At 32.7% G+C, this 21,467-nt stretch overlaps 1 protein-coding gene across 1 annotated transcript; it reads left to right on the top strand.

Annotated features, from left to right (window-relative positions):
* The first annotated feature begins 1,498 nt into the window (after positions 1 to 1,498).
* Positions 1,499 to 21,467, top strand: LOC110093738 (lysosomal Pro-X carboxypeptidase). Its single transcript, XM_020818717.2, has 10 exons — positions 1,499 to 2,012; positions 4,105 to 4,285; positions 4,815 to 4,948; positions 8,252 to 8,364; positions 16,930 to 17,053; positions 17,189 to 17,344; positions 19,070 to 19,222; positions 20,755 to 20,834; positions 20,964 to 21,013; positions 21,170 to 21,467. The coding sequence occupies exons 1-10, from the start codon at positions 1,653 to 1,655 to the stop codon at positions 21,295 to 21,297; spliced, it is 1,479 nt and encodes a 492-aa protein (XP_020674376.1). The 5' UTR covers positions 1,499 to 1,652; the 3' UTR covers positions 21,298 to 21,467.

Genomic DNA, 21,467 nt, shown 5'->3' with positions numbered 1-21,467 from the left:
TCACATCAAATACGCAAGCTTCTCCGGTTCGGGTCGGGTCGTCGGGCCGAGCGGTAAAGAGTAAGAGCACATGGCACCATTTTACTGGCGTCCGTACGTAGAGCTACGTCAGGACACCGGACCTAATAAAAATTTCACCTCTATTTATTATATTTGGAAGGAATGTAACAGAAGGAAGTTTAGGCATATTTTTCATAGCACCACTTATGTCTTAAGGAAAATTAAACGGGTTGCTCACTTGAAAATGTCTAGATGGAAATGCTGGGAAAGATTTTGTTCAGTTTTCCAATAGTTTGTGCTTGGATTTATTATTGTCACTATGTTGTTCTTGCCGCTGAGGTGTACGTTCTATCATGCCCTGGGTATCATCTGAGTCCCCAACCCTTTTTGAGGATCACTTTGTTTTTCTCCATATTTGTTAACATCTTCTATCTTTTTATACCTTTCAAGTTTTGTTCAATTTACTCTTTTGAAGTTCTGTAATTGGAGTGATTGGACTTTCTTTCTTGTAATATTCTTACATCAATGGATATGGGTCCTAAAAAAAAACCTAATTATCATACTATTCAGCGTGTTACATCAAAATTCTTTTTTGTAAAGACATTTAAGTTAGTTAAGGCAAATTCATACACATATTACATACGCAAGCTACAAATCCAAGATCTGCTCTCAATCAATAGATCAAAAAGAGATATGTGTCACATTAGAATTCTAAAGAGTTCCTTGATAGTTATATTAAGCATAAAGCTCATCTTCACGGAGTTTTGGCTATTTTTATTCAAAACTTATGTATGTGATGTGTATATGAGTTTATTTTAATTAGCTCAAAAGACTCATAAAAAGTTATATCGAACTATTTATGTAATAATTAAAAAGCTATTTATAAAATTAATTTTAAACAATTTTTTAAATATAACTTATAAGATTTTTTAAATGAAATAAAGCCTTGATTTAACATTGGGCTCAATGTCTTTCGATCCTATATCTAATTAAATAAAAATTGATTATTATTAGGCTCTATTTGTGTTTATTATTTCTCATCAATTTTGATTTTCTTTAATTTTTTTTAACTACAAAAAATATTTATATCATAATTATATTATGAATGCATATATTTTTAAACTTAATCATATACATAAATATATATTTATATTAATTTACATAGATAATTAGATATATATTTCAACTTATTGTGAAGCTAATTTGATTAGATTTATAATTTATTTGGCAAATTTTTTAACTTGCTTTATTTTTATATAGCAACTATAATTTTGTTTAATTATTATTTTCTTATTATTTTTAATATTTTTAAAAAATCTCTATAATAAAATATTATTTTTACAAAATAATTTCATAATTAATTTTATAAATACTGCAATAATAACAAACAAACTCAAACTCAACGTAATTTAGATTTCATTTGATTGAAATTTCTCTCAGTGATTGATTTAATTATCAAATTCAATTCAAATATAATTGAATGCCTCTATTGAGAACTTTTTGGTGCTCCCACTGTCTTCTTCCATGCCTAACAGATAAGCATTCACAAATCCCAAAACAACGCAGACAAGAGACCAATTGCTCTACTGAGTACGCAGCTTTTTCCACTCAAACCCACTAATAATCTCCTCACGCTCTTCAATTTTTCATCCATGGCTCTCTTTCTTCTTCTTCTTCCTCTCTTCTTCCTCTCATCACTAGCTAATTCCCTTCCCATCTTATTTCCAAGAGCTCCTCAAAGCTTATTAGCAAATTTATCTGAATCAAATAAATATCCCAATCTTCCTTATTCTGCTCATTATTTTCCTCAGCAGTTGGACCATTTCTCTTACCAGCCTAAGTCATATACAATTTTCTATCAGAAATATCTTATGAACTCCACTTTTTGGGAGAGAGGAGAGCCAATCTTTGTTTATACAGGCAACGAAGGAGATATTGAATGGTTTGCTGCTAATACTGGATTCATGATGGATATTGCCCCTAAGTTCCGGGCACTGCTTGTCTTCATTGAGGTATTAAAAAAATATTCTTTTATATATAGAAGAAGAAAGATGAAGCAAAAGAAGTAATTTTTATCTATTTTCATCAACTCTGTGCTAAGTTTGGAGATTTTTAATGAGAAGAACTGAAACTTTTTGGGCAAAATAATTAGACTGAAATAAGTTTTGGAGCAGAACATTTCTATTCTTTCTTGATTGCCAAATACTTTCTAATTTCTATGCTATTAAATATTTACATATGCTGGAACAGGGCATTTCTATTATTTCTTGAGGTAAACAATTGTGCGAACTCAAAATCTCTCTTGGTTACTCAAGCTCAACACTTGGGTTTTCTACTTAGCTCAATTAGAAGTACTTTTAATTTGTCTGATGTAATATGCTCTATATAATCCTGGTTGCATTGTCGCCACTTGAACTCCTATCATTATCTCCCTAGACACTTACCATTTTACCTTGACAAGTAGATGTCGTGCACGCTCCTTGCCATTCAATTCCTTCATGCAGCTTCTAATGACGAGAGATTATTCTGTGCGGTGTCTGAATGCGTCCATAGATCAATCCGGACGTGACATGTATGTCACCCAATGCATTGTGCAATCAGTGACATGGAGCATCCAGATTGGCCTCCAGACGCATCCGGATGCTGCACATAATCATTTTTCTCTAATGATAGGGGAGGGTGGACAAAGGATAAGAGAAGCATAGAGTGACTAGAATCCATAGAGAAAAATATGGAAGGTAAGAGGGTAATCTACAACAAGAAGGGTTCGTCTTCTGCACATGGAGTGACCATTTTTCAAATAATAGGACATTGGAACTCCATTTTCCCAAACGGATCCCAGCAAAAAATAAATAGGATCGTCTCAACATCCACCTGAGAAGACCCCCTATGGAAATTAAACCTCAAAAATCTTCTTTATTTATTTTTTCTCTTCATAAATTCTTTATAATCTGTATGCAACTCAATCATTGGTAAAGAACTTTAGCCTCAAAAAGATTTTGGCTTCTCTTACAGTAATTCAGTCCTGATTATATCTACTTTTTGTAGGGCTATTCACAAAATAGTTATGTTTATGCTGAAAGCTGAACTTTTTGCAGTGCTAAGCATTGGGCACATGAGACTAATTTTAGCACATGAAAATTTAGGAATTATATGTCAATGTTGCTTAAAGGCTAAGTAATAATGCATATGCTAAATTCTCTTTGATCTACTATAAAAAGGATGGTGATATTGATTATGACATAATTTTTATTGTTAAAGATGAATGGTCAAAATTGAGAAGCATTTGAGCAATTTAAATGATGCAAACTTAGGCTTCATTTGAGACGGATTTTTTATTGCTTCTTCTTAAAACAGATTTTTAGTACATAAATTAAAAATTTTTAACTAAAACTTTATTTTAAGAAGCAATAAAAAAGTCATCCCAAACGAATCCTTAATGTAAATATTAAATTAAACATATGCAATCATACTGCTAATGTAATCTAATCATTGCACATAAAAAAAGTCATTGAGAACTACATTGAATATGACTTAAATTATAATTTTAAGAGTGATGTGTTCTAAAACAAGGAATAATGGAGGAAGAAATTAAAATATAATAGAGTTTGGCCTATTGAAGAAAAAAATAGCAGAGAATAGATTTGAATGATTTTAACATTTATAATGGAGAAGATGATCCTATATGACATCAAGATAGAATTATTATTGATGAACTTGAAAGAAAAAACAACAGATAAAAACAAAACAATAATCATTTAAGATTCAGTACAGGAAAATCATACATTACCGACGGCTTTCTGACAGACTATTTTCTGGCGGATTTCCGGCGGTTGTCCGACAACATTGTTTCTGACGGTGTTTCCGGTGGCCTTTCCGGCAATGAAAATATGTTTTTTAATCCAATACAAGTAATCCTAAACTTATTGTACATAAAGGCATAAACAGCTGTATCCAAAAGATTTAAGCTTTGAAAATTTTGTTTCATTAAAGAATAATATAATGATTTGCATTCTAATTAAGAAGTTTTACTGGGCACTAATCCAAATTTTCTATGAAAACTTTGAAATCAGTTTCTCATCACCACCTTGTGTGAACCTGCAGCACAGGTATTATGGAACGTCTAAGCCATTTGGAGAAAAGTCATATGAATCTGCAGACAAATTGGGGTACTTGAACTCGGCGCAGGCCTTGGCGGATTATGCAGTGCTCATAAGGAGCTTGAAACATAACATGTCTGCTGAATCATCTCCAGTAGTAGTTTTCGGAGGTTCCTATGGAGGAAGTAAGTTAAATATTAAATATGTAAGAAATATAATATTATAATAATATTTCTTTAATAAATTTATAAAAAAATAAATAATTAGATTATATAATTTTTTATATTCAATTAAATTTATTAATTAATTAAAATGATTTCTTTATCAATACAAAAATTATATATTTTTGTATTCATGTTAATAGTTATTGCTGATCTAGGGGCTCATTTTCCTATGTCTAGACAACTTTTATTGATGGATGGTCTTTAAATTGGGACCTTTTAAGAAGAATTCAATGTAAATTACTATGGCCTAATTAATTTCTTAGGATAGTATGTCTTAAGATATAAATATGATATACTGTTATCATAATTTTATTTCGCCATCTTAATCGACATTTGTTTCTTCTTAAACTGTCACAATGTGTATGTTTTCCTATTAATAAAGGCTATTTAGGTGTGTGAAAATGGGCCTCTACATCCCCACTGACTAGTAGCATCATATATATATGTTCTAATATTTATAAATACTAAAGAAACTATTGTCTTGCTTTAGTGCTAGCTGCATGGTTCAGGCTTAAGTACCCTCAGATAGCCATTGGTGCCTTGGCATCATCAGCACCTATACTGCAGTTTGATGACATTACTCCATGGAGCAGCTTTTATGATGGTGTATCCCAAGACTATAAGGTACAACCTTTGCATTGTTTTGCTTATGAAGGATTCAATCTGTATTTGTTTATATAATGATTTTAAATTTCAACAAAAATATTGATTTGTTTCTTTGGGTTCGAATTGATTTCAACTAGAAAAAATAATAAATCAATATGATTCAGCCCTAAATTTCACTTTCCCTAATTTAAAGTTCTTTTTTATTCGTACAATTTTTAATTACACTAGGGTTTGTATTGAGTCCAGTTTGAGCTTCCTTAATGAGTTGAGTGAATGATTAGCTTGAGCTGAAAAGAATTGAATGATTTATGCCCCGACCTCTCCATGACTCTTTTTTAATGGAGAGAGTTTTAAGGAATTTAGGTTCCGGTGTAGATTTTCAGAAGGTGGATTAGACTTTTTAGATAAGATAGTATCCAGAGTTTTCGTCCTCATTTTATGAGGACTTTATGATCCCATAGGCGTAAGCCTCTATGGTTAATTACCCATCCCGAAAATGAAATAGAACTTTCAATTAAGGCTAGTCATTATATAGGTCACAATAATTATCTAATGTATAAATTGCGACAATTTTAGGATTTGAATTTAAGAGTTTATAACTTGAAATTTATCACTATACTTAAAGAGGGTGATGGGGAATGATTACAGGCTCGATTAAGATCTCATGATTCCGTCATTCCGGACTGTCATGATTCTTGGTGTACTTAGTTAGAGGAGGTAGTTGACTGAACCTGACAAAGGGAATCTTGTCTCTATTCATGGGTTGCTTTGTCCAAGAATACCTTGTAAACTTGGGGTGAATGTTTGTTTGAGGTGTTGAATTTAAATAAACCTTAGTTAATAGAGAGTTTTATGTCTTACAAAGCGCATCCTATAATTCATTACTCAATGGGCTTTTAACTATTAGGGAATATACATGTTTTGGATGTGTATGTAATACAGTGATGCCTTTTTGGGCAAAATCAACCGGTCAGAGAGCACGTACTATGCCCCTGCTGGCAAGAAATCAATTGAGAATAAACTGTAGTAATACATTCCACAATATATCTGCTCTTTCTGAGTTGAAATTATTCTTCAATTCATCATTCTCGCCAAATTATTGGGAAGTGAATGAATTTTTTATTTTAAGTTTTTGATGACATATTTCATTTTAAGGATTTAAACTTTTAGTTGGATTTGAGTTTAGATTTTGAATAATTTTTTTTAGAGTTTTGAGGGCATTTTTAATATTAAATTGCTTTCTTCGGTTAAAATTTTCCGTCAACTCGTCTATCGTTGGACTATTTGCACTTTTAGCAAATCCGTGGAGCATTCTCAGATATCGTTATAGATCACAACACATGCAGAATATATTTTAGCATACAAATCAGATTTATTGTAGGGTTGTTTGAACACTTTTAGCGAATCCGCGAAGTATTATCAGATATTGCATTTAGGAGCTTGACATAAAAATTGAGGCACATGCGGAATTTATTTACAGTGTATGTGCGCGTAATGAATTTAATACATTGATTAATGCTTATATACATATGCATAATGTATTTTGCATTGCACTTGCATTTTCTGTTTGTATTTGCCTATGCATAATACATTTTTCTTCTAATCGATATATTGACATAATACATTCATACTTATATTTCGTTCACAGTTCTTGCATAGTGTATTTCATACATCAAACCTTCCTCAGGAGGCTCACAAATGTATTTCATATAAATTATCAATTTAAAATTTCAAGATCATAAATAGTGAGTAATCATTTGGAAGGAAAACACCCTAGTAATTGATGGGTTATGTGCTTACTAGCAATGCGCCTTCACATCTTATATTTTAATGACTTAGCTATCGTGCATGTAATATTGGTCACCTCTCATACTCACTTTATCTCGCAACATTCTTCTTACTACAAAATTTCTCTGCCCCTATATGCTTGCTCCTGCATGAGACTCGGCATGTCACGATCTCCTCATGGTCCCTTCACATCAATTTCATTGTCGTACTTTTCCTCATAAACTATTTTACATCATATCATGAATCTTATCTATCATAATTTTAATTCTACTTTTCCAATGATCAACCTTCAATCATGTGCACTACATTTATACATATGATTTATTTGCATTCCTATCATATCTTTATTTCTTAATGCTTGCCTAGCCATCACTAACTTTGTTTACCACAACCACAACCACAACCACCCTTATTACCTGCCAAAGTTTTTGTGCACTACTCAGATAGCCACTGAATAGCCTTTCATACACTCCCTAGCCGCCTTGGGCCAAATTGATTGCTTGCTACGACTTCTACCTTTTTTGGACATATGATAGCTATCTTTCATTGTCCATAAAAACTCTATGACACTTCAACTCTTTATTCAATGTTGCTAAATTGTTTTAATATCAAAGACTACATTTACATGACACCTATGTTGACAAATATTTGCTTCTAAAGGTCATAATCATTAGCTTAAAAAAATATTAATTTACAACTCTCATTTCATGCCTAGGAAGCTGCATGTATCTATAAATTGAGTATTTATTGCAAATTCATCTATCTTTTAATACTCACGAGTTAATTATCTCATCTTCATATTGAGAGTGAATTATGGCATGAGATTAGACCCTACTTGTTGTGGAACACATGATATGAAAGCCTTGATGTAATGTACATGAATTGAGTTTATGGTAACGAAGTTTAACTTCTGAATGTATTTAATTTATATTGTTAATATGATAATTTTTTATGTCTTTTCAATTAGTCCATGCTTCTTGCAAGTACGTCTTAAAAATTTATTTTACCTCAATTGTATATAGATAATTTAGTCTTAATATCATCGTGATCATAAGAATTTACAAAGGACGAGTATTTTGATCCAATTGTAGAATTAATAATTTATTCCATTCATTCATTTTTTGTGTTTAAATATTCATTTTTAATTTAATCATGTGAATTTCATCTAGCGTTCATCTTACAACTTTTAATCATGTTCATCATTAATAATTTATTCCATTCATTCATTTTTTGTGTTTAAATATTCATTTTTAATTTAAATATGTGAATTTCATCTAGCGTAAATATTCGTTATGATAATTTGTTTATGTCTTTACAAAATCATCTTACAAGATTTGATTAGAAAGAATTAAAAATGATATTTTTTTTTATTAGATTTAAATGAGAATTTAACTTTTAATATGACATAATAGAGAAAAATTATTCATATAAATGACCCCACATAGTGGGATCATAAAGATTTGTTTATTGTTGTTGTTCTTGTGGGGGGTTATTATACTGAGATTTTACTGATGCTTGCTCATGAGATTGCAGGATGAGAGCATAAACTGCTTTGAAGTAATAAAGAAGGGCTGGGATGAGCTGATGAGGTTGTCATCTGTAAAGAATGGACTCTCGGAGCTCAGTACAACATTTAAGACATGCAAGTAAATTTCTCATCACTTTCACTTTATTTTTATGTTGAAGATTATAATAAAGGTATATAATACTATTCATGAAAGTTAATTTTAGAGGCAAAAATTCCATGTTAATATACTTAAATTCGAAAACTGTGAGGTAGAAAGCAATTTCCTCTGTTTGAGATGGTTCTGAGAAAGTTTGCCTTGCTTAAAATTAATATCAATTTTGATTTCTAACAACACCTAACTAAATAATGAATAAAGAATATTTTATTATTTTTAAATTATATTTTCTAATCTCGTATGGATTATGAAGAAAAGATCTAAAGTTGCTCATACACATGACACAATTGTTGATAAAAGGAATCTTCAACCTACTCTCACTTGTGTTTCTCAATAGAGAAATGCTAAACAATTCTATAAAACTAGCTGAATCCAATGCTGAACTGAAAAAAAATAAAATCCACTGCAGAAATTTTACTGAAGTAGCTAGATCAGTATTGATATTTCATCAAAAATTATCTTGATCGGGCACGAATGTCAAGGCAAAAATCAAGTTGAAAACTTCAAAAATTAAATATGGGATCATCTGAACTCCGATTTCAGAAAACTTACAGTCGAACTGATCGTCTCAGACATATGAACCCAACGACACCAAATTCAGCTCAATCCGAGGCCAAATGTGTCCGAATTGAAGGCCCAAAGCACATTCAGAAGGTTCAATCCATAATTTGGGTCACCAAACAGTTTCCAAATATGACATGCTTATAGTCGAATCGAGCGGCTCGATGAGACGAATCCAACGAACCCAAGATCGCCGAATTCTGATATCATTAAGACCATCAAATGTTTGACGAACAATCAATGATCATGGGATTCAATATCGGCCGTCCATCGAAACCACTCTACATTTGCCCTTGATCCTCCTATTTACGGGTCATGCCATCCTAAAAAAAATTATAAATAGCCCATCATTTCTCTTGAGAGGGGACGGAAGCAAGAAGAAGAAGAGAAGAGAAGAATGATAGGAGGGAAGAAACTCCTCCTCGACCACCTCTGCCCTACTTCCACGGGACGCCGGAATTCTGCCTGACTTCCACGGAACGCCGAACTTCTGCCTGACTTTCATGAGATGCCGGAATTCCTCGCGACTTCCAAGTGACGCCTGAGTTTCACCTGAACTCCAAATGACGCCGGAATTCCGTCCAACCTCCATGTGATGCCGAAATTCCGTCCGACCTCCAAGTGACGCCGAAGTTTCACCCAAACTCCAAGTGACACAAGAGTTTTGCCCGAATACCATCTAAAGTCGGAGTTCTTCTCTTCCGCCAATTGACGTCAGACTTCTACCCGACGTCGTACTTCCGCTCGTCGCCAAGTTTCTACCCGACACCGGACTTCTGCGTGTTGTCGGACTTTAGCTAGACATCTATCCGATGTTGGATTTCTGTCCATTGCCAAATTTATACCTGACGCCATCCTTCTGACCTTCGTCGTCAAACAACAGTCCTTCCGACCTCCGTCACCCGCCGACTACGGTCCTTCTAACTTACGTTGCCGACCAACTACAGTCCTTCCGACCTCTGTTGCCCGTCGCTACGGTCCGTCTGACTTACGTCGCCCATCGACTACAAGCCTTCCGACCTCCGTCACCCATCGACTACGGCCCAGCCCTTCTGACTTAAGTCGCCCACCGACTACAGTCCTTCCGACCTCCGTCGCCCGCCGACTACAGTCCTTCTGACTTATGTCGCCCATCGACTACAGTCCTTCCGACCTCCGTCGCCCGCCGATTATGGTCCTTCCGACTTACGTCGCCCATCGACTACAGTCCTTCAGACCAAACAAGCACATCAACAATGATTTTTTTTATTCTCATCATGTAATATACTCTATAAGATGTACATCAAGTTAAGGTCTTCCCACAAGTAAGGGCCTCATTTGTAATCAACTGCGATACTAGTGGACTCATTTAAACTGGGTTAGGCTCCGTGGTTTTTCCTCCTTTTTTCAGGGGTTTTCCATGTAATAATAGTGGTGTCTCTCATAAATGCTACACCCACTCTCTTTATCTATGTGCGTACTGGATCTTCGTAAAAAACTAAGACGTTAAGCTTTATATTTCTCTGCCGCCGCGAATGCTCTAGGACACAACAAATATAAAGAATAGAATACAATGACATAAGGAACACTATCATTCTACTCGATGAAACCAGGCTTAACAAACTCTTCTGAGCTTATGAGCAGAAGAATAGAGCTGCTTATTTCTTCTACTCCTAGGTGGACTGAGATGATTATAGTCAAGGTAACTGATCTTCTGAAGAATAAAAACCTGTAGTTAAACTGAATGCTTCAACATCCATTCATTGTTAAAGAAGTGGTCAAACTAAGTTCGCACCGACAATAAAAGATAAAAGGTTCCTACTTCCTATAACATGGAATGTGAATTAGCTGCGTCATTATTTTCATGAGAAAAAGATGTCCACTTTGCTTTTCCTTTAAAGTACTAAATTAAAGTATTTTTATTTGTCGTGTCATCTGAAATGTTAGAATATATTAAAATAGTTGCTCATGAGCTTTTGGTGGTTCTCATTTGAATTGTCTTGTCCGATTAAGATCATATTTTACTAACCGGGAGCACCATATTTGCCATATGAAAGATATGCTCTCTCTCTCTGTGACACCAAGGGATACAAGTGCACTGAATTTTTTTTTTAGGGGTCTCCCCCCTCCCCACAATGGCCTCTAGCTTTCAAAACGTCCGAGCATAACCTCTCCTGGCCTAAAAAAATTAAGCCGGATCAAATCCTTTAAGCCACCTTCAAGCAAGTGAGCATAACTTCCAAGCCTCAAAAGTCTTATTTCAGCCTCTTAATGATTGAAAATAGTTTTCAGGCTACAATATCTTATGTTGGATCTAAACCTTCGTGCCACCTTCAAGCAGTCAAGCATAACCTCCAAGTCTTGAAATCTCGCTCAATCTCATAATGATTGAGCATAAAATCCAGGCTTTAAAACCATTAGCCACATGAAACATTTAGACCACTAAACATAACTTTCAAGCCTTAAAAGCTGAATTGTTGAGCAAAATCTCTAACTGAATTAAGGCCTTTGAGCTATAAAAAGCTCAAATATGAACTCTTGATAATGCAAGGTTTATCTCAGTTAAATTTATAATACTAACCATAGTTTTTAAATGAGATACTCATCCTTAGAAAGGACCAAGGATGTGAGAAAAAACAAATAAAACACTCAAAATACATTCAACCAACCAAAATAATTTATTTTAATATCACTACGTAGCCTCTCTTTCTTTACAATTCATCATATTATATTAATAATGGAAGTTAGCAACATATGCACCCAGAAATGGAATGGACGCATCATATTACATTAACGAAGGAAAATTCCACCAGTTGCAATATAGAAGACTAACAATGGCCCAGCGAGTCCCTAAAGTGATTAAGTAACCCAACTATTGATCCGGAATTAAATTTGCCGGTCCAAATCTTCACTAAAAAGGAGTGATTGGCATCATCATTCTCTTAACTTGCAGACTAACTTGATTTGTGGTCTCAAATGATCAAATGAGACCTCCACCACCTGAAAGTTTGTTATAAATATCACGCAATCATATTTTCCTCATAAAACTCTGCAGATTAAGGTTTTGTTTGGGACAGCTTTTGACCATAATTTTTTCACTTGTTTCAAAAAATTTTTAACTAAAATTTTGCTATAAGAAATAGCAAAAAAGCTGTCCAAGCGAAACTTGGGACGGCTTTCTTTTCTGCTTCTTAAAACAGCTTTTTAGTAAAAATTTAAAATTGTTGTACTAGAAAATTGGTTTAAAAAGCAAAAAGAAAATCATCCCAAATGAAACCTAAGACTTTATTTGAGATTATTTTCTTAATGTTTTTTAAAGTAATTTTTTATTTTAAAAAAAAATTGAATCAGAAATTTTTATACTAAAAAATTATTTTAGAAGTCAATTAGAAAATTGTTCCAAACGAAGCCTAACTTGATTTGGATTATGTTAATTGGATTTTGGAGCTGGTATGGAATTCGATTTTGAAATATCTTCAACTGCTTTAAATGTGCTTTTACGTTTTATTTTATATGAATTTGTAAATTTGTTTCAGTTTTTGTTTTGAATTTTTATTTTTCTGAAATTTTATTTCTTATATTTGTACATTTCATTATTGTTACTTATATTTCATGTTTGTAAAATATAAAAAAGAAAAATTACGGGGTCTACTTCCCATCCCGTGACGTAATATTTGTACATTTCATTATTTTTCGGGTCGGGTTCGAGTCGTGTTTCGGGTCGTGTCAAAAATTGACACCCCTATTGAGGTGACATTTTTAATATTTTTGCTAACTTTTTAATAATCCTAACAAAAAAAACTTAAATGATATATGAAAAAACCTAAATAAAATAGTTATAAATACATAAAGAATATCAAATTTAATTTTATTTAAGTTTTTTTTCTTAGAATTTAAATTTTATTTACTTAAGATTTTAAAGCAGATATGTATTGATAAGGACAAAAAAATTGAATAAAGTAGAGATGTATTGATTACATAAAAATACATTATTTAATTTTTTCTTTAGGATTATAAAAAGTGAAGTCCATTAAATCTAGTCAAATGTTTAAAATATATAAAAAAATACATTAGAATGATTTATTTGACACAAGTTGACCAATTCTTAAATGAACAAATTTTTAAAGCAAAATAAATTTTCATCATTTCAACATTGGGTGCAAAATTTTAAAAATTGTAAAGAGCAACAACTCTCACTCTTACCACGTGTGTTTTCAAGTCATTAATTCTAACAACCCGAAGAAATGAAAAATATAATAATATGAATTTCTGTCTGAACTAAAATGCTTTAGCACTTTGTTTTGTAGCGATGAGGTGCTATGCTTAAAGCACCATAGCGGCGCTAGAAATTGATGCTGCGATGTTTGAGTTTCTATCCTACAGTAATTCTGGATTCAGCATGCAACGTTGCAGTGATAGGCCACTAACAATATTTATGTATATTTATTACTCTAAATCGTAAGCATTAAGTCTCTTCAGTGCCGCCACCTCCCCCATTTGAGTGCAGCTTGTCGTGGAAGAAGAGAGGGAAAGGGGGAAGAAGAGGAGAGCCACAAGAAAGGGAAAGTTGATTTTTTGGCATTTTCATCTATCGATTCAATTCAGAGATTTCTTCTAATTATTGTAAGTAACATAAATCTCATTTTTGTTTTCAATGATTTTTTGTTTGATGGATTTTTTCTCTCCTAAATTGATAAAAATGTATTTTCTACTGACTTATTAAATTTTCATTGTGTAATTTTTTGTATACAATATATACGGATTTTATGAACATTTTGACTATAATATTATTAAATTTTATTGGTTAAAATGAAAGTTATGATCTTTTGAAGTTATTGACTGATATATAAATTTTCTTGCATTTTATAAAACTAATTATTTCATGTTGTATTTTATATATTAAAACACATTTCATGCAAGTAAGAAAGATTGTATGTTAACACTAATTAATTCGGGTTGAATATTATAATATAATACCCTACGCAAGAGGATGAGCTGACGATCTTTTTTTAAAGATGATTTGTGGTGTTATCCTAGTTGTAACTTGTAATTGATGACCAATTAGCTGACGGGGAGAGAGTGAAAGTTCTTAATGATTTATTGAAAGTCGCATGATATGATAAAATGATAATGATGTTGTAATTAAAATGATAATGATAAATACACATGAATGAATAAAAATACCACATTAAAGCTAGATGTCCTGCATTACTGAATCTAAATCATGCATATAACTATAATGTGCATAGATGACATTGACAAATGGATCATAATGGATATAGGTACACATACTGACAGCATATGATGCATAAGATTGATAATAGATAAGATAGACAAGACTGATGATATTGACACTTATATGTTATATTCTTTTATTGATTTGTAAATGATTTCAATACGATTGCTTTATGAATTTATTGATTATTGTATTAAATATTGATTCATATATTTCACTGAAATGATATATTGCTCTTGTTATTGATCATTTTGAGTCTTATGAATGATAACTCATCATTGATGCAATGGAATTCTATTGATTATATTGACTGAATTAAGCATGTATATTTATTTTTTAAGCTTTGCATTGGAAGTTTTATTAAATTTGAGTCACTATTGGCTTTTTATCTAATTATATGTATTTTAATGATTTCATGTTAGGGAAGAGATCATAACCAGGTGGAGTGAGGTTATTAGAGATCCTCAGGTTCACTATAAGAAAACCTGTCATTATCGTCAAACTTTCTGGCGTATATGTATGCGCCAAAAATAGTGTCGGCATAACCGGTGGTTACACCCCGCATGCTCCTCAGCAGCACTAAATCATTGAGTAATGAATAAAAAGGATTGACCGATAGGCCACAAAGTCCTCTGGTAGTTAAGGTGGCTTCAAAAGAGACACATCCATCTTAAGTCTATAAGTTTTCCTTGGATGAAGCAACCCATGGATGGCGACAAGGATCTTTCTGTCAGGCTGAGTCAACTACCTCCTCTAACTAAGTAGACTATGGACCATGATGGGCCGAGATGATGGAATTATGGGATCTTGATCGAGTCTGTCATCAATCCCTCTACCACCCACTTTAAGTGCGAGATGATAAATTTCTAATTTTAAATATAAAACTTTCAAATACCTAAACATGCTACTACTATACGTGTAGTATCTGTTTGACGACTAGCCTTAATCGAAAGTTCTATCTCATTATCAGAAGGGATAATTAACTATAGGGGCTTGCGCCTATAAGAAACCTGAACTCAGATCATAAAGTCATCACAAAATGAGGGCAAAATCTCTTGGTAATGTCTTATTCTAAACCCAATCTACCATATGAAAATTTGCCTCAGAACTTGCTCGTTAAAACTCTCCTCGACGACCTGAAGAAAAAAAAAAGAAAGGGGCCGCAGAGAAGTTGGGGCACGAATTTTTGGAGCCCGCATATTCTTGCGACACCGCTAGGGATATAAAAAGTTACATGGTAAAAATTTTTCCGGTGCAAAGTTGTTTGCGTTTTTCGATAATGGAAATAAAAATTTATTCATAAAATTTGGTAAAACTTTGATTATTGAAAACTCAGATAGGTAAAATATAACCTAAGAATTAGATAAGCTAAAAATATGAATCTTTCTACCACAAAAAAAAAAAAAAACATGAAAACCGTATGCGTCTGAAAACAACCATTGAAATATCTCTTACCAAATATTTGTGGAGGGAATTGTCTATTTATAATATATTATACATTATATTACCTTTGTTGTTGGTGTGATAATTCAATTCATGCACAATCCTAATTAAATAGTAACACCTAAAGGTTACACATCAGATTTTATAATATCTGATGGAACACTTGAGTGAATAAATTTTATTCAAAAGGAGGGCTATATGATGCTTAAATCTTGTACAATGATGATTATGCATGATTTATGATTATTAGGAATTATATTTTGAAAGTCGACATGCAATAAATAACTACCATATTAATATGCACAATTCATGGTTCAAAATAACTTTTTAAACATAGAAAAACAACTTGCAATAAATAAAAGCGTAAATTTAAAAGACACAAAGAGTTATAGTGGTTTGGTTAAATACGACCTACATCCACTCCCTGAAGACTCCCTCTTCAGGTATTGCACTATTACTAAAGTGTCTCTCCTTTTGCCCCCACAGCAAGGCGGAGAAGCCTTTACAAAACCTCTCTTCCACCAATCCCCGGTGCGGCAGAGAACCGTCGTCCTTTCACACTCTCCAAGTGTCGGTAGAGAACCGTTGTCCTTTCACACTCTCCAAGTGTCGGCAAAGAACCGTCGTCTGTTTACACCCTCCAAGTGTTAGCAGAGAACCGTCGTCTGTTCACACTCCGAGTGTTGGCAGAGTACATGATCTTCTTCAAAGATATTCTCACGAGCAATCTAGAAAGACAAGAGGAATAGTGAAAAACAAAAATCACACAGAGATCCTGACCTTTGAGTGACCTTGTGAACCCTTCACACTCCACTTACAAGAAATATCTCTCAAACATTTTCTCACACTCTCTCTTTTAATTACCCTTGAAAAGTCGACATGCAAGTCTAGAATGAACATCATCCATTCATTCAAAATTGGAATATATGAAAAAATCAATCTCAAACAATTTTGCCTTCATCAATATTCCACTGAGCTCAGTAGTCACCCACTTTCCTTATTCACTTCAAACATCTCAATGATTGATGAGATTATTAATGCCATCACATCAATACCTGAATAATTATAATTATTATTCTACATACTCATTAATTTTTGAAATATTATAATTATTATTTACTCACAAATTTTTATTGGAAATTATCCTATGATTATATAAATATTACACAAATATAAGAATTAGATACTTAATCATTCCTCACCAATTTTCATCAAGCTCCTTAGAGAGATTTGCAGATATTTTTGAGGCTAAATAAATGTTAATTTTTAATTACATAAACTGATTTAATCAATTTTATCATTTTTTTTAGAACTCTTCATTCAGTATATCAAGCACGAGATTGGCTATGGGAAGCATTTGTATATACGGCAATGGTTGATTATCCAACAAAAGCAAATTTCATGAAACCATTGCCAGCCAATCCAGTTCAGGAGGTTAGTATCTAAAACATTCAAATTAAATAAGGAAAAACAAATATTATCTTCCCTTCTCGAACAGAAATTAGAATTAAGATATCATTTCTATTGCTGTCAATTCTATACATAATACATCTCTTTTTTCCTTTAAAGATGTGCAGAATCATAGATGGATTCCCACCAGAGGTTGACATACTCACCAAAGTGTTTTCAGCTGCAAGCTTGTATTACAACTATTCAGGCAGTCAATCTTGTTTTAATATAGGATATGAGGCTGATGTTCATGGACTTGATGGGTGGGATTGGCAGGTATGCTAATTGCTAAAGTTTCAGGTTTGATTCTACCTTTCCCAGATTTCTTAAATAGAACGGGCATTTCACTAAGTACTGAATGGAACTAAAAGAAATTGTAATAAAAGTCATATGTGGTCTTACATTAAGATCCACCAAACTTCAAATACCATGCTCTAAAAGGCTTCGTTTGAGACAGCTTTCTGCTTCTTAAAGCTGCTCTAAGAAGCAATAAAAAAGCCGTCCCAAACTAAGCCTAAATGAGTTTCCTGAGGCCCTATGTAATTTTATTTTATTGTTTAATCAAATTAACAAGTATTGGCAATTGCTTGATTTTGTATTGTTTGCTTTAATTAGTTATTAAAATTTTCTTTTAAAAAAGTCATTTGCAACAGCAACCATGGGTGAGGAGTAAATTTCAAAAGAATACAGTAAAGAAAAGGAGAGAACAAACAATATGCTTGTCTTCTTCTAAAGAATAGTTCCTCTTATAAAACAACTTCCAATCTTCAGTATTAAAGAGGAGTAGCAAGTATCATGGATAGGTTTTGTTTTGCAGACTGCCATGTTTCTGTTTGATTGTGTGTTTCTTGTTTTTTAAAAAATTTAGCATGAGAAACAGCTTTTATAACTAAATATGTTAATATGACAGCAGTAAGAAAGATATCTATAAAACCAGGAGAAACCTAAATTTTTTTTATTTTTCTCATAACTGTTTTACAGCTATTTTTACAGAACTGCAATTAGCTCTGGTAGCAGTAGGCTCGATAAAACAAATTCTCTTGACGAACGCATTAGCTCTTGTGGTAGTCATCTCAATTATCAAAACGTTGTAATCCACAAGTGTTTTATATCTTTATCATAGGATCAATACTGTTCTTTAAATCAAGATGTAGAGTAGATTAAGTATAGACATCAAGACCATGCATCTGTAGTGCCAATAATACAAGGGTAACTTCTAAAAAAAAAAAATCCAATAGCTTTTATGTTGAGAAGCAATCCAAACTACACAAACTTCTCTGATGCATTCAATTTATTTAAATACTGAACAATAACTTTAGGTTTCTTAAAGACACCACGCAAAGAAAATAGCACAACATAATTTACCAAATGAACACAAAGAGATGGGAAAGAAACCCAAGCTAGAACAATGAGAGCTTCTTTAAACATAAAAAGAGCGGTTCAATTAAGACACTTCATAGTTAAATCTTTAGCATAATTTATTTTATGGGAAAACATACAAGAAATGCTCCTCTTCTTCTGCAATCTAATGAAAGTACAAGATGTTTAAGGGTGAATTGACCTAAAAAGACCAAATCAATAAAGAATTGTTTTATGCCAATCATTATCGGTTATCAAACAAAATATTTCAACAGGATAGAATTCAACAGCACACAATCGGATAATAGCAGGTTTTCCTTTAATAGTAGAGGGAGTTTTGATTCAAATGGTTTTCGACTTAGAATCTTTCACAGAATGGGCCCCTAAGAAAGATTAAAATTGAGCTGGAGCAATTAATTTCTTAGGACATATTAGTAATTGTCTTGATTTAAATCTTAATACAAGATTGCTTGATGAATTTCAATATCTTCTGTGTTCATCTGCATAAATCTTCATGTACATGCTTGCCATAATTAGAAAGAAGGAATTCTTTAGTCCTAAATTATCACATGTAATGCTTATTTTCTTTAGAACAACTTCCTTGGATTTTATTGCATTTCTTTTGCTTTGTTTTTCATTTAGGCTTGCACAGAAATGGTCATGCCAATGACTTGCTCTAACAAAAGCATGTTCCCACCATCAGCATATGATTATAAAGAATTTGGAGACCAATGCAAGAAAACGTATGGTGTAAGACCTCGGCCCCATTGGATTACTACAGAGTATGGAGGCCATGTAAGCAGCTTGATTTACTCCTCTCTATAATTGTTTATGACTAAAACAGACATGCAGGATAGTTTAAGAAATATCAAATTTGCTGAGTATAATCTAGGGCTTCATTTAGTTCAATTATATAGATAACGTAGTTTTATTATGTTATATAAAATAAAATCATCATTGCGAGATGCTGCAAGTCCATGCTCAGAAACTTATGGAGGTGCACGTGCAAAAGGTGATTATCTAAACATGTTTCTCACACATGAACATAATTTTTTTAAAAAAATTGTAGAAATTCAAAATCAAATGAAGCTTAATTTTCTGAGAATCATAATAACTTCAAGATTAGAAGTATTTTCACAACAGCCTTGATTTACATTATTTTCACAACAACCTTGATCTAACACATAAGTTTCTAATCAATCACAGTCATAAGAATCCACTTAAGTGCTGTTTGGTTGGAATACAAAGGGGTATAAAGTATTCCAAATGCAGGGGTATGAAATTTGTGGTGTTTGGTTGGAATACAAAATGAAGTCAAGTAAAATAAAATAAATATAGTATAAACCATTTTATCTCTTTTTTTGAAGTAAATCAAACTTGTCTAGTTTTGAGATAGAATCATTTATACCACAAACCAGCTCGCTTGATTGTCGCTCACCACTGCCACTCTCCATACATCTCCGTACTGTGTTTGGTTGGAATACAAAATGAAGTCAAGTAAAATAAAATAAATATAGTATAAACCATTTTATCTCTTTTTTTGAAGTAAATCAAACTTGTCTAGTTTTGAGATAGAATCATTTATACCACAAACCAGCTCGCTTGATTGTCGCTCACCACTGCCACTCTCCATACATCTCCGTACTCCCCCCCCCCCCCCCCCCCCCCCCCTTTACACTTTTTTTTTACACTTTTTTTTAGCTAACCAAATAGTGCCTTACATAAGTTGCTTTTATCTTACCTCCCCCACTAGAATGCTCCAAAGCTAAAGGAGGTAAGAAAAAAATCTAATAAAGCATTTTGAGTTTTGAGACTCTTATGTTAAATTATGGAGCATAATTTTGACCTATGAAAAAAATATGCTGCGTTGACTCGGTCCTTGGTCCACCTTCAAGGTAAGGTTATCGTGAAAGTTATAAGAGGGAGGGGAACAGCTTTTTGTGGGGCATAGCTGTGAAAGAGACCAATATTTATGGGTTACATTATTATGGGCATTTTGGAGAGTTAAATATTTATAGGTTACTTTATTATGGGCATCTATTTTTTTCTTTATTAAGTGGGGGCTTCATCTTTATATTGCCTTTGTAATTCTCCATAATCAGAATTATAGTGAAATCTGCAATAGAAGTGAAATTTATATCATCAACAACAACAGGATGTTGCCATCAATTATGTGAATCCATATAAAATTTTGTATTTTCGTGCATTGATATTCTTTTTTGTTTTGATTCTTTTTTATTTCTTAGTGTTTTAATAAGGCTTCAAATTGCTAGACAATTGTACATCTTTTATTTGGTGTAAATTACTAAAATGTTGTAGCAACGCAGAACATCAAGCAAGTTCTTTCCAGATTTGGAAGCAACATAATATTCTCTAATGGAATGAAAGACCCATGGAGCAGAGGAGGGTGAGGATTGAATATCTTATTGTGTTCATTTAACATTATATTTTTCAACTACAAAATTGCTATTTAAAAGAGATCAATCAGATTCTATCAAATGTCCTTGAATTTTTAATGCCATTAATTTGAATTCAGGGTACTTGAGAACCTGTCATCATCCATTGTTGCTCTTGTCACGGCAAAAGGTGAGAACAAATTTCAATTAATTTCACCATATTTACAGTATCATACTCTATTGTGCAGTTGTAAAAATGTTAAATCAAATGTCAGTGTTAAACTATCTTACTCAGCTTGATGAATAATCCTTCAATGGTTGTTTGCTAATATTTACTATATCTCAGGTGCTCATCATGTAGATTTCAGATCTGCTACAGAAGAAGATCCAACTTGGCTTATAGAACAAAGGACGCTAGAAGTGGAAATAATTAGAAGTTGGATAGATAAGTACAGAGAAGACGAAATGATATGAAGAAATAACTGCAAACAATTTGATGACCGGGGGATGTATTGTAAAACAATAAGTCCCCACAAGGTGGCTCATTACATTCATCACAATTCCAATAATTTGTAATTTGTTACCAAGTCAATTATTTTTATCTTCAATATTATGCTCAAAGAGTTTATTCTCTTTCTATGCCA

The sequence above is a fragment of the Dendrobium catenatum genome, unplaced genomic scaffold (genome assembly GCF_001605985.2).
Source record: "Dendrobium catenatum unplaced genomic scaffold, ASM160598v2 fragScaff_scaffold_1607, whole genome shotgun sequence".
Taxonomy (NCBI): domain Eukaryota; kingdom Viridiplantae; phylum Streptophyta; class Magnoliopsida; order Asparagales; family Orchidaceae; genus Dendrobium; species Dendrobium catenatum.
Note: the sequence above shows the minus strand (reverse complement) of the source record. Positions and strands in the feature narration are given on the sequence as shown.